The sequence below is a fragment of the Hyla sarda genome, chromosome 11 (assembly GCF_029499605.1).
Source record: "Hyla sarda isolate aHylSar1 chromosome 11, aHylSar1.hap1, whole genome shotgun sequence".
Taxonomy (NCBI): domain Eukaryota; kingdom Metazoa; phylum Chordata; class Amphibia; order Anura; family Hylidae; genus Hyla; species Hyla sarda.
The window spans coordinates 335,538-350,466 of NC_079199.1; the positions used below are offsets into that span (position 1 = coordinate 335,538).

Genomic DNA, 14,929 nt, shown 5'->3' on the forward strand with positions numbered 1-14,929 from the left:
TACAGGTATCTCAGCTGTACTGCACTCAGCCTGGGAATCAGACACAATCCCAGCACATTCACCTGCCTTAGTAGTTAACCCTTTATTCTCTGGCTCTGCACATACAACATTACTGGTGTTTATCTGCCCCTTTTCTTCCACATTCAATGTAATATCATTACATGGTGCCGACAATTCAGCGACAACAGCTGCAGGCTCCCCGGATGTGTCCACCCCTATCCTCACAGCATTGCCTTGTAAGACAATATTCCTCACAGATTCATAGTCAATGTCTTTATTACAGATCACCTCCCGTCTCCGGGACACTTGTCTCCTGGTTTCCCTCCTCATTTGTGGGGCCCAGTCCTGTATTTTGGGGGGCTCACTCTCTTTCCTCTGGGTCTCTCTCAGTACAGTGAGCTCCCGCAGACAAACATCCAAACATTCACATTTCAGCAGTTTCTCTTTAGGATCTGTCTCTTTTAATTTCATCCCTTAATCTTGAAACTTGTAATTCCTTCTTAAATATTTCTTTATTAGCAACTTTACTACTCACAGCAGCGGAGATCTCTTCATCCACAACCCCACACCGACCTCCACAAGATGAACCTTCTCCAGCATCATGTGAAGGCCAAGCTCCAGACCAGGGGCTTTCCCAGATGACTCAGCCCAACTCCCTTCACTTCCTCCTGGATCTGACGCCATGCCCCCTCCCTGGGGAGAGCTCAGCAGCACACAACCTCTTCCCTCCAGCTCTATCTGTATACTGCTGCTATCTCTATGGGATCAGGATGTATAGTAGCTATACCCCTCCCCTCCAGCTCTCTCTGTAGATACACACCTTTACTGACCCACCACCAAACCGGTCATGCTGGAGGATGTTGCAGGCAGCAGAACGTTCTCCACGGCGTCTACAGACTCTGTCACATGTGCTCAGTGTGAACCTTCTTTCATCTGTGAAGAGCACAGGGCGCCAGTGGTGAATTTGCCAATCTTGGTGTTCTCTGGCAAACCCCAAACATCCTGCATGGTGTTGGGCTGTAAGCACAACCCCCACCTGTGGATGTCGGGCCCTCATACACCCTCATGGAGTCTGTTTCTGACCGTTTGAGTGGACACATGCACATTTGTGACCTGCTGGAGGTCATTTTGCAGGGCTCTGGCAGTGCTCCTCCTGCTCCTCCTGGCACAAAGGTGGAGGTAGCGGTCCTGCTGGGTTGTTGCCCTCCTACGGCCTCCTCCACGTCTCCTGATGTACTGGCCTGTCTCCTGGTAGCGCCTCCATACTCTGGACACTACACTGACAGACACAGCAAACCTTCTTGCCACAGCTCTCATTGATGTGCCATCCTGGATGAGCTGCACTACCTGAGCCACTTGTGTGGGTTGTAGACTCCGTCTCATGCTACCACTAGAGTGAAAGCACCGCCAGCATTCAAAAATGACCAAAACATCAGCCAGGAAGCATAGGGACTGAGAAGTGGTCTGTAGTCACCACCTGCAGAACCACTCCTTTATAGGGTGGTGTCTTGCTAATTGCCTATAATTTCCACCTGTTGTCTGTTCCATGTGAAATTGATTGTCAATCAGTGTTCTTCCTGAGTGGACAGTGGGATCTCACACAAGTGTCAGGGACTTGGAGTTACATTGTGTTGTTTACGTGTTCCCTTTATATTTTTGAGCAGTGTATGCTATATATGTGTTATGATGATATATATATTATATTGGATGGGAACATCGGAAGGGGATTAGGTGATAACATTAAAATGGTTTGATGGCTTTATCCAATTTTTGGTGTTGCTCTAAGCAACCCCAATAATACATTGAAATATTGGGAACAAAATTCATAATTTTTTTTAAACAAAAAAGGGGATAGGTGTCTCGACTAAAAGAGGGAAACACGATAGGTGCCAGATGAGCACTGGTACCAGTAAGGTTGTGTATCTTGTACAACCTGACATTAAATTGTATGGGGAAAAAGAAAGGTATACACATCCTCTAATGGCAAATAGTTGCACTTTTTATTTAAAGAATGAAACAAAGAAATTGTATTATCTGGTATTATAGTTTCTGGTTATGGTAAGTGAAACACAATATTTAGTATATAAAAGTATTTATCTGTATGGGATAAGATACCTGATATGTGCACTTTGCTGATAACATTATATTAGTAAGTTATTGTATTTTTAACACTATACACAGGCTGTTTCTTTTACTGGGCAACCCCCTTTAATAAATATACATATACTGTGGGTATGTGTGTGTGTGTGTATGTATATAATATAGCTAAAAGGGGAGAAGTTTTTTCCTCAGGGAGAGGCACCACTTCTGATGTAAAACATAGATTCAAAAAGTCCATTAGCACTCCGCGGGCTTCCTGGGTAAGAAGTATGCAAATAAGTTTCTCATCACACCACCATATAAGGTTGCATGCCCTCTGATCAGCTCTGGCTTTGGTTACAAAGTCTCAGAAGCTAATTGGGATTAATGCCAAGTCAGAATCCTCCCCAGAAAGGAAGAAAACCCATCTGCAGACGGCTGTTTCGGGGTGCTAGAGATATATATATTAGTGACACTGTGGCAAGGGAAGGGTGTATTTCTCTAGCTAAACCGGGAGAAACCTCCACCTGTGGCTTAATTTGTGAGGTAGCAGAAAGGAGAAGTGTGTTTAAAAGGAAGTCAGACACAATAGTTGGGGCTCTCCGCAGAAGACAGCAAGGTGGCTGTGGGGGTAGGCAGGGGTCCTGGTGAGGAACACACAGCCCGAGCTGTGCATAACCCCAACAGTGAAGTGGACAAGACAAGAAGTCTTAGCACAAAGAGCAAGAGGTTGCAAATGCTGTGTGAGAACAGAGAGTAAAAGGTTGCAGGAAACGTGTGTTTTAGCTGGCAGGGAAAAGCCCTCCAGTTGATAGTCAGGGTACGCTGGGTTGTGTATTCAGTGAATGGACGGTCTAGGGTTTTGTTTGTTCCTGTGTTATGTTTTTTTTATTTATTTATCCTGCAACCTATCTAATAAAGCTGGCAAGGGGCTAGACTTGCATAAAGAACTGTTGTTTTCTGCTGATTGAAGTAGAAACGTGTCCTGTGGCGGAGTTAAGGACGATCCCAGAGCTATCCCCAGGGTGAAATCCTTACTATATATATAAGAAGCTGATGGCGAAACCCGGGTTGGGCGCTGTGTATGCAGATTTGTATTTTACAATTTTTTCATATCTGCGGATGATTTAAATATTTGTGAGTATATGAATAAAACTCTTACATATGTTCTAGTCTAAAATTGCAAGTACCTGCTCATCTAGTGTGAATTGAGTCATAAAAATCTTTTGCTCATTTAGTGTGAACTGAGTAAAGGACTTGTTACCAACTCCAGAACTGGTATACTGCTATCTATATGCATGATTGTTGTACAGGGATTGTGTCTCCTGCAGACATCTCATCTCAGCCTTGGGGGGCCACTGTTAGGGTGGCCTGGTGATGGGGGTGGGGGTCTAGTCACAACTAAATGTTCAGGATTATAGTGAAGGAGAAGTAGGACAGCAGTGAGGTTTGGGGGGCTGTGATATCTGCTGGACCTGTAATGTCTGAGTCGCGCTATTTTCTTAGGTATATCCATTATGTGTTTAATCTTGGAAATGGGCCAAACGTCATCAAAGGAAACAGTGATCGACCCTTAAATGACAACCAGTGGCATCATGTGGTGATCACACGAGACAACAGCAACACCCACACCTTGAAGGTGGATGCCAAAGCTGTCACCCAGGTCATCAATGGAGCCAAAAATCTTGATCTGAAAGGTAAGGACGGGTGGATGACATAACGATAAGCAGCAGCAAAAAAGGAGCAAATACAAAAAGACATTACAAGAGTAGGAGACCCAGGGGGGGATTGTGATGCTGAAGTGTGTACGAGGATACCTTGTGCAATAGAAGAGTATTATAGCAAATATGGTGCAGAATAGCATAAACCACCGTCTAATGTGGTGTGAGCTTGTGAAGGGTTGTCTGATGCAATGGGAGTAGGTGATCCACTGTAGGGTGTTTGTCATCCAGAGTAGTGTCAGCAGGAGGGGTGTCATCCAGTGTAGTGTCAGCAGGAGGGGTGTCATCCAGTTTAGTGTCAGCAGGAGGGGTGTCATCCAGTGGAGTGTCAGCAGAAGGGGTGTCAGCAGGAGGGGTGTCATCCAGTGTAGTGTCTGCAGGAGGGGTGTCATCCAGTGGAGTGTCAGCAGGAGGGGTGTCATCCAGTGGAGTGTCAGCAGGAGGGCTGTCATCCAGAGTAGTGTCAGCAGGAGGGGTGTCATCCAGTGGAGTGTCAGCAGGAGGGGTGTCATCCAGTGGAGTGTCAGCAGGAGGGAGGTCATCCAGAGGAGTGTCAGCAGGAGGGGTGTCATCCAGAGGAGTGTCAGCAGGAGGGGTGTCATCCAGTGGAGTGTCAGCAGGAGGGGTGTCATCCAGTGGAGTGTCAGCAGGAGGGGTGTCATCCAGAGTAGTGTCAGCAGGAGGGGTGTCATCCATTGAGTGTCTGCAGGAGGGGTGTCATCCTGTGGAGTGTCTGCAGGAGGGGTGTCATCCAGTGGAGTGTCTGCAGGAGCGGTGTCATCCAGTGGAGTGTCTGCAGGAGGAGTGTCATCCAGTGGAGTGTCATCCAGTGTAGTGTCCGCAGGAGGGGTGTCAGCAGGAGGGGTGTCATCCAGAGGAGTGTCCACAGGAGGGGTGTCATCCAGTGTAGTGTCTGCAGGAGGGGTGTCATCCAGTGGAGTGTCAGCAGGAGGGGTGTCATCCAGTGGAGTGTCATCCAGTGTAGTGTCCGCAGGAGGGGTGTCATCCAGAGTAGTGTCAGCAGGAGGGGTGTCATCCAGTGGAGTGTCAGCGGGTGGAGTGTCATCCAGAGGAGTGTCAGCAGGAGGGGTGTCATCCAGTGTAGTGTCCGCAGGAGGGGTGTCATCCAGAGGAGTGTCAGCAGGAGGGATGTCATCCAGAGGAGTGTCAGCAGGAGGGGTGTCATCCAGTGTAGTGTCAGCAGGAGGGGTGTCATCCAGTGGAGTGTCTGCAGGAGGGGTGTCATCCAGATTAGTGTCAGCAGGTGGGGTGTCAGCATGTGGAGTGTTAGCAGGAGGGGTGTCATCCAGTGGAGTGTCTGCAGGAGGGGTGTCATCCAGATTAGTGTCAGCAGGTGGGGTGTCAGCCTGTGGAGTGTTAGCAGGTGTGGTGTCATCCAGTGGGGTGTCAGCAGGTGGGGTGTCAGCAGGTGGGGTGTCAGCAGGAGGGGTGTCAGCAGGTGGGGTGTCAGCAGGTGGGGTGTCATCCAGTGGGGTGTCAGCAGGAGGGTTGTCAGCAGGAGGGGTGTCAGCAGGAGGGGTGTCAGCATGTGGAGTGTTAGCAGGTGTGGTGTCATCCAGTGGGGTGTCAACAGGAGGGGTGTCAGCAGGTGGGGTGTCAGCAGGTGGGGTGTCAGCATGTGGGGTGTCAGCAGGAGGGGTGTCAGCAGGAGGGGTGTCAGCAGGTGGGGTGTCAGCAGGTGGGGTGTCAACAGGTGGGGTGTCAGCAGGTGGGGTGTCAGCAGGTGGGGTGTCATCCAGTGGGGTGTCAACAGGTGGGGTGTCAGCAGGTGGAGCCACATGTTTGCTGATTAGTAATAGCCATTTTGATAATGAGTGAATAAGCAAGAGGAGAAACAGGCGCTTCCTTATTATTACCAAGCACAAAAGATGAGACCCCTAAAGGACCACAGCACAATCACCTGATGTTCACCAGATGTCACGTGACTACAGGCATTGTCTCATAGTCAGATTTTATTGGCACGCAATGCGTTTCCGCTCTGTACACTCAGTCTTCATCACCTGACAGCCGAAACGCGTTGCTGAATAATAAAATGTAACAATATAAGATGCCGGAGTGTCTATCTTCAGGATTGTTTGTGTTGTGAGTCTGAGGGATTCTCGTCTTGGTCCAAACTCTCATTGTCATAATGTGGAGACCTGCTGGAGATATTAAAGGGGCACTCTAGGTAGTAGTGACCGGCGGTGCGCTGTCCAGTGCCGCATCAGAAGGGGCTGACGTGACTCCACTCCCTCAGGCCCTGCACCATGCAGAACCCATGGATCATTCTGGATTATTCCTTTTATTTTTCACCTTCAGGACAACGTTCCAGATCTTGTCTGTAGCAGAGGGTGCAGGCCCAGGAACCTAAGGGGCCCATATGGTTTCTCTTTTCTATATGAGTAAACCAGTAGAGTAAATGAAGACTCATAGTTGGGGGCCCTGTCACAGATTTAGCATTGGGGCCCCGTGTCTTAAAGTTGTGCCACTGGTCTGTAGTAATTGTGAGTGGTATATTCTGTGTTCACAGGTGACCTGTACATTGCCGGCCTGGCACAGGGCATGTACAGCAATCTGCCCAAACTTGTGGCTTCCAGAGATGGTTTTCAAGGCTGCCTGGCCTCTGTGGATCTCAACGGGCGACTCCCTGACCTGATCAATGACTCCTCACACCGCAGCGGGCAGATTGAGCGTGGATGTGAAGGTACAAGTCCATATAGTGATGGCAGTGTTCGTCTGTGGGACCCATTCACACCATTCCTTGATGCGCCCGCCTCACCCTCATCTTCACTCTTTTCCTCCATCTCCACCATGTCAGCCTCCCTCCCCTTGATTTTCACTTCTACTCTCCTCACCCTTCTCCTGTCCATCACTATGAACTGTTCTGCCATGTGCCGCCCGCCAGGAGCCTGTGACTTCTGCCATCCCCCACATTCCACCCAGGAAAGGAAATCCTCATCTTAATGTCACCTGCACAAAGCTCAAATGACTTGAAATTGCCAATAATCTCCACGTCTGGCAATCAGACGTGACCAGAAGTTACCAGAGTCTCCACTGTATAGATGGCCGATTCACGAACAGAAGTTTGTGTCAAACATCATCTGGCCACATGATATGAAAATAACCAGATGTACCTCACATGAGGGCGAGCAGCTGATTCCTCTCCTGGCGTATCTGTGACGTCTGGGCCACAGAAGAGGTGACCATGTTCTCCGCAGCAGACAGTGTTCACATGAAGCCGTGGTGAAGGTGTAAATAATGCAGTCACATCATCATAGTAATCCTGGCAAGAGGAAAACCAGGACAGCCCAGGCACAGCGCGGTTATCCCCAGAGCACCGTTCACACTGAGCTGCTGTGTCTTTGCAGTTTCACCTTCTGCCCTGTTATTTCCTTATGTAATAAATCCAGCTTTATGCATCTACAGTCTGTTTTGTTGGGGGAAGATGAGGGGTGTCATTTTGGTGCAGATTTGGTGAAACTGAATGTCGATAAAACGGAAGAACGTGACTCATGAACATGCTCATTTGCACATTGACATTTCATTCCTTCCCATCATGCTTTGTCTGTGTGTTTTTGGCCCTGTGACCTGTGTCAGAGTCGTCCAGTCTGCCTGAGGCACAAGATAAAAGTGCAGAGCCCTAAATGTACTGAGCGAGCGCCCTGGGGCACAGTGTGTTCCCCATACAATACATAAAATACTTGGCATGTGAAAAGACTTTATTGGCTATACAGTAAAATACAGAAGTTCATGATATTTCAGTCAGAATGACCTTCATTAGATCGGGGGCTCGTCCGGGATCCCAGGCGAGCCCCCTATCTGATCGTCATTCTGTAAGAAGGGGGGGACATGCCTCAATCTGCACACAGCGCTCTATAGGGGAAATGTTCTATGTTCTGCACTGATGCCCTTTAACATGAGCGGTTGCTGCCCCCATTATACAATCTGCGGGAGGGCCGAGGTGAGCAGGACAGGAGCAGCAGGAATGCCCTACATGGTGAGTGATTGGTATGTGCACATTTAGCGCCCCTGTGTACCTGCCGATTGTCGTAGTTATTGCATTATGTCACATAATATGGGGAACCTCCTCTTTTGGGGTGACCATCTGTCCTATGAACAACACATGGAAAGGAGGGAAAATATTTGCTGTAACAAGGGGCAATGTAATCGATGTGTCTGTAAAATGTTTGTGTTTTTATGACCCATGTGGGCGCCTGAGATCCAGGGAGATGAGGTGACAGTGTGGGGGGCAGCCCTATCGGCAGATCGCCCTCCTGGGGCAGTGTGCTTGCTCTGCGCTTCCTGCATTATAAGCTTTGCTTGTGGCAGGACTTTCTGGCTGCTCGCCATCTGGCTGCCGGCTGCTTGTTTTCGTTTTTTGCCATACAGGTGGATGTGGCTTCACTCGGGAGGGTGGTTTGGTGGGGAGCTCGTTGAGTTAAGGGGTGCCCCAAGATTCGCTGCTGTACTAACATTTGCTTTGTTTTTGTTCCTCGGCTAACAAAGATGCTTTGACCAAAGCTAATCTACAAGGTAGTCTGCCCATAACCTAACCTGCATTGTCATCTGTGATTCAGCCAAACCACCAGTAGGGGCGACTGTGTGCGCGGGGGCACCAGCTGTTGGTTTGGCTGGTCTGAGCAGGGTCAGCACTGAGCGCTCAGTGGGAGGAGGGGTGATCTGGTCACACAGGGTCCCCTCTATGGAGGTGGTTGTCCCTGGGGAGATATTTGGGGGTACGGGCTCGAGATCTTTGCTTTCTACAAGGTCAGTGCTGACCGTGGTCTCTGTTCTCTGCTCATTGTCTGATCACCTGTGTGTTCTCTGCATGTTGACCTTTTTCGTGTGCCTCGCTTCGTCTTGGGGAGAGTTTTCTGTGCTTTTCTGGTGGCAGCAATGCATGCAGCTGAATGGTAGAATAATGGGGCGCCATCATAGGGGTAGAATTGGGGCTTCCCATCCAGCTGCAGTGGATAACTGTAATGTATCACCAGTGGCTGGACCCTTATCATGTATTAAAGGGGTCTTCAAACCTCGACGTGGCTAAACTACAACTCCCATCATGCCCTGATAGGTGGAGATCTCCCTGCCCTCTGCAGTCCCTGCTCCACATCCTGTAGTCTTTATATCCGCCCTCAGCCCTATAGGTGGATCATTGCAGTGATCCCACTCACCTGTTTTACCACATTTCTTATTCAGCATTTCCCTGACATTTTCCTTTTTACTATAAAGGACTACGAAGCTTCACCTGGAGGCTGCGCATATTGGGGAGAATGTGGGAAACCCTATATGTCAGGTTTTATATACAAAAGATGCAATTTTTAACCCTTTAGCTTAACTGGTTGGACTGAGCATGTGCGGTGAATTGTATCTCATAGACAGCTATTTATGTATAAGGCCAGTGTCTTATTCCAATATATTTTCACTTAAAGGGATTATCCAGCAAAATCTTTTTTTCGAGCCATGTGCCCAGGAAGTGTAATAAAACTAATAAAAAGCCTCTACTTACCTCCTCCATTCCCCCTGTAGCCTGCAGAATCATTAGCTGAGGCGGACACCACTGCAGGCAGTGATTGGTAGAGGAGTTATGGCGTATGTCATCTTCTGGAGTACAGCTGACACCGGGTGCCGATTTCAAAGGTTGGGGAGAAATCAAGGCTTTTTTTTTTTTTATGTGCATTGCTTGAAGACGATTTTGCTGGATAACCCCTTTAAAACCAGTAAGTTAGTTTCTGGTCTAAAATTAATTTCTCTCTATTAAGAGTAAAACTAGATATCTGTAATGAGAAGAGCATGTCAGGTAATGGAAACAGTAAAGAATCAGTGTGAAATGTATGGTCAGCATGTGCAGTCAGTGTGGGCTGCAGAGTGAGTACAGGCTTGTAGGGTGAGTGCGGGCTGGACAGTCAGTGTGGGCTGCAGAGTGAGTACAGGCTTGTAGGGTCAGTGCGGGCTGGACAGTCAGTGTGGGCTGCAGAGTGAGTACAGGCTTGTAGGGTCAGTGCATGCTGGACAGTCAGTGTGGGCTGCAGAGTGAGTACAGGCTTGTAGGGTCAGTGCGGGCTGGACAGTCAGTGTGGGCTGCAGAGTGAGTACAGGCTTGTAGGGTCAGTGCATGCTGGACAGTCAGTGTGGGCTGCAGAGTGAGTACAGGCTTGTAGGGTCAGTGCATGCTGGACAGTCAGTGTGGGCTGCAGAGTGAGTACAGGCTTGTAGGGTCAGTGCATGCTGGACAGTCAGTGTGGGCTGCAGAGTGAGTACAGGCTTGTAGGGTCAGTGCATGCTGGACAGTCAGTGTGGGCTGCAGAGTGAGTACAGGCTTGTAGGGTCAGTGCGGGCTGGACAGTCAGTGTGGGCTGCAGAGTGAGTACAGGCTTGTAGGGTCAGTGCGGGCTGTACAGTCATTATTGGCTGTAGGGTTAGTACAGACTGTACAGTCAATATGGGCTGTTGGGTCAGTATGGGTTGAATGGTCATTATTGGCTGTAGGGTCAGTATGGGCTGTACAGTCATTATGGGCTGCACAGTCATTGGCCGTAGGGTGAGTAAGGGCTGTATAGTCATTATTGTCGGTAAGGTCAGTATGGGCTGTACAGTCATTATTAGCTGCAGGGTAAGTAAGGGCTGTACAGTCAATATTGGCCTTTGGGGGAGTATAGGCTGTACAGTCATTATTGGCTTTAAGGTGAGAATGGGCTGTGCATTCATTCTTGGCTGTAGGGTCAATATGGGCTGTACAGTCATTATTGGCTGTAGGGTGAGTATGGGTTGTACAGTCATTATTGGTTGTGCAGTCATTATTGCCTGTATGGTGAGTATGGGCTGTACAGTCATCATTGGCTGTAGGGTGTGTATGGGCTGTACAGTCATTATTGGCTGTAGGGTGTGTATAGGTTGTACAGTCATTATTGGCTGTAGGGTGAGTATGGGCTGTACAGTCATTATTGGCTGTAGGGTGTGTATAGGTTGTACAGTCATTATTGGCTGTACGGTGAGTATAAGCTGTACAGTCATTATTGGCTTTAGGGAGAGTATAAGCTGTACAGTCATTATTGGCTGTAGCGTGAGTATGGGTAGTACAGTCATTATTGCCTGTAGGGTGAGTATGGGCTGTACAGTCATTATTGCCTGTAGGGTGAGTATGGGTTGTACAGTCATTATTGCTTGTAGGGTGAGTATGGGCTGTACAGTCATTATTGCCTGTAGGGTGAGAATGGGCTGTACAGTCATTATTGCCTGTAGGGTGAGTATGGGCTGTACAGTAATTTATTGCCTGTAGGTCGAGTATGGGCTGTACAGTCATTATTGGCTGTAGGGTGAGTATGGGCTGTACAGTCATTATTGGCTGTAGGTTGAGTATGGGCTGTACAGTCATTATTGGCTGTAGGGTGAGTATGGGCTGTACAGTCATTATTGGCTTTAGGGTGAGTGTGGGCTGTACAGTCATTATTGGGGGAGTATGAGCTGTACAGTCATTATTGCCTGTAGGGTGAGTGTGGGCTGTACAGTCATTATTGCCTGTAGGTTGAGTGTGGGCTGTACAGTCATTATTGCCTGTAGGGTGAGTGTGGGCTGTACAGTCATTATTGCCTGTAGGGTGAGTGTGGGCTGTACAGTCATTATTGGCTTTAGGGTGAGTATGGGCTGTACAGTCATTATTGGGTGAGTATGGGCTGTACAGTCATTATTGCCTGTAGGGTGAGTGTGGGCTGTACAGTCATTATTGGGTGAGTGTGGGCTGTACAGTCATTATTGGGTGAGTGTGGGCTGTACAGTTATTATTGGGGGAGTGTGGGCTGTACAGTCATTATTGGGGGAGTATGGGCTGTACAGTCATTATTGGCTTTATGGTGAGTGTGGGCTGTACAGTCATTTTTGGGGGAGTATGGGCTGTAGAGTCATTATTGGCTTTAGGGTGAGTGTGGGCTGTACAGTCATTATTGGGGGAGTATGGGCTGTACAGTCATTATTGGGGGAGTATGGACTATAAGTTGACATCGGCTGTTGGGTCAGTATATGGTGGACATGTGTATGTTGTATAACTTTCTTTGTCTTCTTGCTGCATGTTCTGTCTCAGTCCTATTGGACAGGTTGGATAATGGGAAGTTTTCCTGGGATCTGGGTCTTATTCTGCATGTTCCTGCTGTATTCCAGCCTTGCATGATTGATGCGCCATTATGTTGCATGCTACCTGTTTGAGATTTGGCATGTTGGGGGAAGCAGACAGCTGTGCTCAATTCTCTGTTCTGTGCTGGGTTACAGGTCCAACAACAACCTGTCAGGAAGATTCCTGTGCAAACCAGGGCGTGTGCATGCAGCAATGGGAGGGATTCACCTGCGACTGCTCCATGACGTCCTACTCGGGGCCACAGTGCAATGACCGTGAGTACAGACAACAATCCGCATACACCGCTGTGTGAGTGCATGAGCAATGCTGCAGCCTGGCTGCTCCGATACTGACGCCTCAGGATGACATCACAGCTCAGTGTTAGTATTGCCCCGGGCTACAACACAAATACCCCATCTGTACAGAGCGAAGCAGATCTGGGTCCTGTCCTGGGGCAATAACCTATGTAGACAGAACACAAACTAAAGTGCAATAAAATATGGTGGAAAATCTAAGGCAGATTACACATTTTAGATAGAAAAAAACTGGGTCAAACACACAGGGGCAAATCTATGAATCCAGGGGCAACGCTGTGAAGAACTGAAGGGGTAACTCCCAGCAGAATGTACAGAAATGTGAGAAATGTTGTGATTCCAGAGATGTATTATCACACTGCCCCCTGCTGTCCGCTCCCTGTCATTATCCTGTGTACTGCTATCATGGTGATGCTGCTGTATTCTGCTGTACACCAATGTATGTGTAGGTTAACGGAGGGAAATCTGCAGATGGGGAGGGGGTACTTAACTGTGTATAGGGGGACCGATCAGATAAGTGTCATCATGTACGACCAATGTTCTCCCCATCTGGTAAGTTAATAAGCAGTTCCTATTACGCTAATGTCTGTACACAGCTCCTTCGTACATTACCTGGGCTGAATGGGTTAATGGCACCATTTCCCTGCTGAAGAAGTGACTCAGAAGAAATGCAGCGGGAAGGTCACCAGGAGCCCACAGGTCATCTGTGGTCACCATTATTCTCCAGTCGCAGAGAATTAAATTATTTATCATATTTAATTAAACCCCCAAAGATAAGTAAACTTCCCCTCCCCCACCTCCTGCTGCACCTCAGTGTACACAATACTCCCCGTCAGTGATAGGGCCCAGGGCTAAACCGGCCCATATACCCTCACAGCTATTTCCCCTGTCTGCCCCGGAAACAGGCATGTGTTCTCAGTGAAGTTCTCTGTCCTCCTCCTCCAGACTCCTCTGTCCTCCTCCTCCAGACTCCTCTGTTCTCCTCCTCCAGACTCCTCTGTCCTCCTCCTCCAGACTCCTCTGTCCTCCTCCAGACTCCTCTGTCCTCCTCCTCCAGGCTCCTCTGTCCTCCTCCTCCAGGCTCCTCTGTCCTCCTCCTCCAGACTCCTCTGTTCTCCTCCTCCAGACTCCTCTGTCCTCCTCCTCCAGACTCCTCTGTCCTCCTCCTCCAGACTCCTCTGTCCTCCTCCTCCAGACTCCTCTGTCCTCCTCCTCCAGGCTCCTCTGTCCTCCTCCTCCAGACTCCTCTGTTCTCCTCCTCCAGACTCCTCTGTCCTCCTCCTCCAGACTCCTCTGTCCTCCTCCTCCAGACTCCTCTGTCCTCCTCCTCCAGACTCCTCTGTCCTCCAGACTCCTCTGTCCTCCTCCTCCAGACTCCTCTGTCCTCCTCCAGACTCCTCTGTCCTCCTCCTCCAGGCTCCTCTGTCCTCCTCCTCCAGGCTCCTCTGTCCTCCTCCTCCAGACTCCTCTGTCCTCCTCCTCCAGGCTCCTCTGTCCTCCTCCTCCAGGCTCCTCTGTCCTCCTCCTCCAGACTCCTCTGTCCTCCTCCTCCAGGCTCCTCTGTCCTCCTCCTCCAGGCTCCTCTGTCCTCCTCCTCCAGGCTCCTCTGTCCTCCTCCTCCAGGCTCCTCTGTCCTCCTCCTCCAGGCTCCTCTGTCCTCCTCCTCCAGGCTCCTCTGTTCTCCTCCTCCAGACTCCTCTGTCCTCCTCCTCCAGACTCCTCTGTCCTCCTCCTCCAGACTCCTCTGTCCTCCTCCTCCAGACTCCTCTGTCCTCCTTCTCCAGACTCCTCTGTCCTCCTCCTCCAGACTCCTCTGTCCTCCTCCTCCCTCCAGACTCCTCTGTCCTCCTCCTCCCTCCAGACTCCTGTCCTCCTCCAGACTCCTCTCTCCTCCAGACTCCTCTGTCCTCCTCCTCCCTCCAGACTCCTCTGTCCTCCTCCTCCAGACTCCTCTGTCCTCCTCCTCCCTCCAGACTCCTCTGTCCTCCTCCTCCAGACTCCTCTGTCCTCCTCCTCCAGACTCCTCTGTCCTCCTCCTCCAGACCCCTCTTTCCACCTCATCCAGACTCCTCTGTCCTCCTCCTCCTCCATACTCCTCTGTCCTCCTCCTCCTCCAGACTCCTCTGTCCTCCTCTAGACTCCTCTGTCCTCCTCCTCCAGACTCCTCTGTCCTCCTCCTCCCTACAGACTCCTCTGTCCTCCTCCTCCAGACTTCTCTGTCCTCCTCCTCCAGACCCCTCTTTCCACCTCATCCAGACTCCTCTGTCCTCCTCCTCCTCCAGACTCCTCTGTCCTCCTCCTCCTCCAGACTCCTCTGTCCTCCTCCTCCTCCTCTAGACTCCTCTGTCCTCCCCCAGACTCCTCTGTCCTTCCCCTCCAGTCTAATGTCTCTGGGCCAGTCTAATGTCTCCGGCATGTGTAACAAGATCCCAGCTGGTAACTACTGCAGTACAGTATTCTTACCACAGGGTGGCAGTATGGCTCCATTGGATGTTTCCTTTGGTTCTGCAGCGTGAAGCTCATGTTCTGGAGCATAGTTTGGGATGGGTCTTATAAGCCGCAGCCTGTTATATATTCGTTTATTTTCTGTTGCTTATATAGCGCCAACATCCTCTGCAGTGCTGTAGTTATAATCTGGGATAAGTGGCTCATATTTTTGGGCACAGTCCTGTTTTGACAGATTCCTGAGGAGTGTTGTGACTTAAAGA

General features: G+C 49.6%; 1 protein-coding gene across 4 annotated transcripts in view; it reads left to right on the plus strand.

Annotated features, from left to right (window-relative positions):
- The window catches only part of NRXN3 (neurexin 3), a 504,944-nt gene that overhangs the window by 303,772 nt on the left and 186,243 nt on the right, over positions 1–14,929 (plus strand). For all 4 annotated transcript variants that reach the window (XM_056546700.1, XM_056546697.1, XM_056546699.1 and 1 more), the window contains exons 15-18: positions 3,586–3,776; positions 6,331–6,504; positions 8,307–8,333; positions 12,063–12,182. In XM_056546700.1, the coding sequence (XP_056402675.1) occupies positions 3,586–3,776; positions 6,331–6,504; positions 8,307–8,333; positions 12,063–12,182 (512 nt within the window). The remainder of the gene's footprint in view (positions 1–3,585; positions 3,777–6,330; positions 6,505–8,306; positions 8,334–12,062; positions 12,183–14,929) is intronic.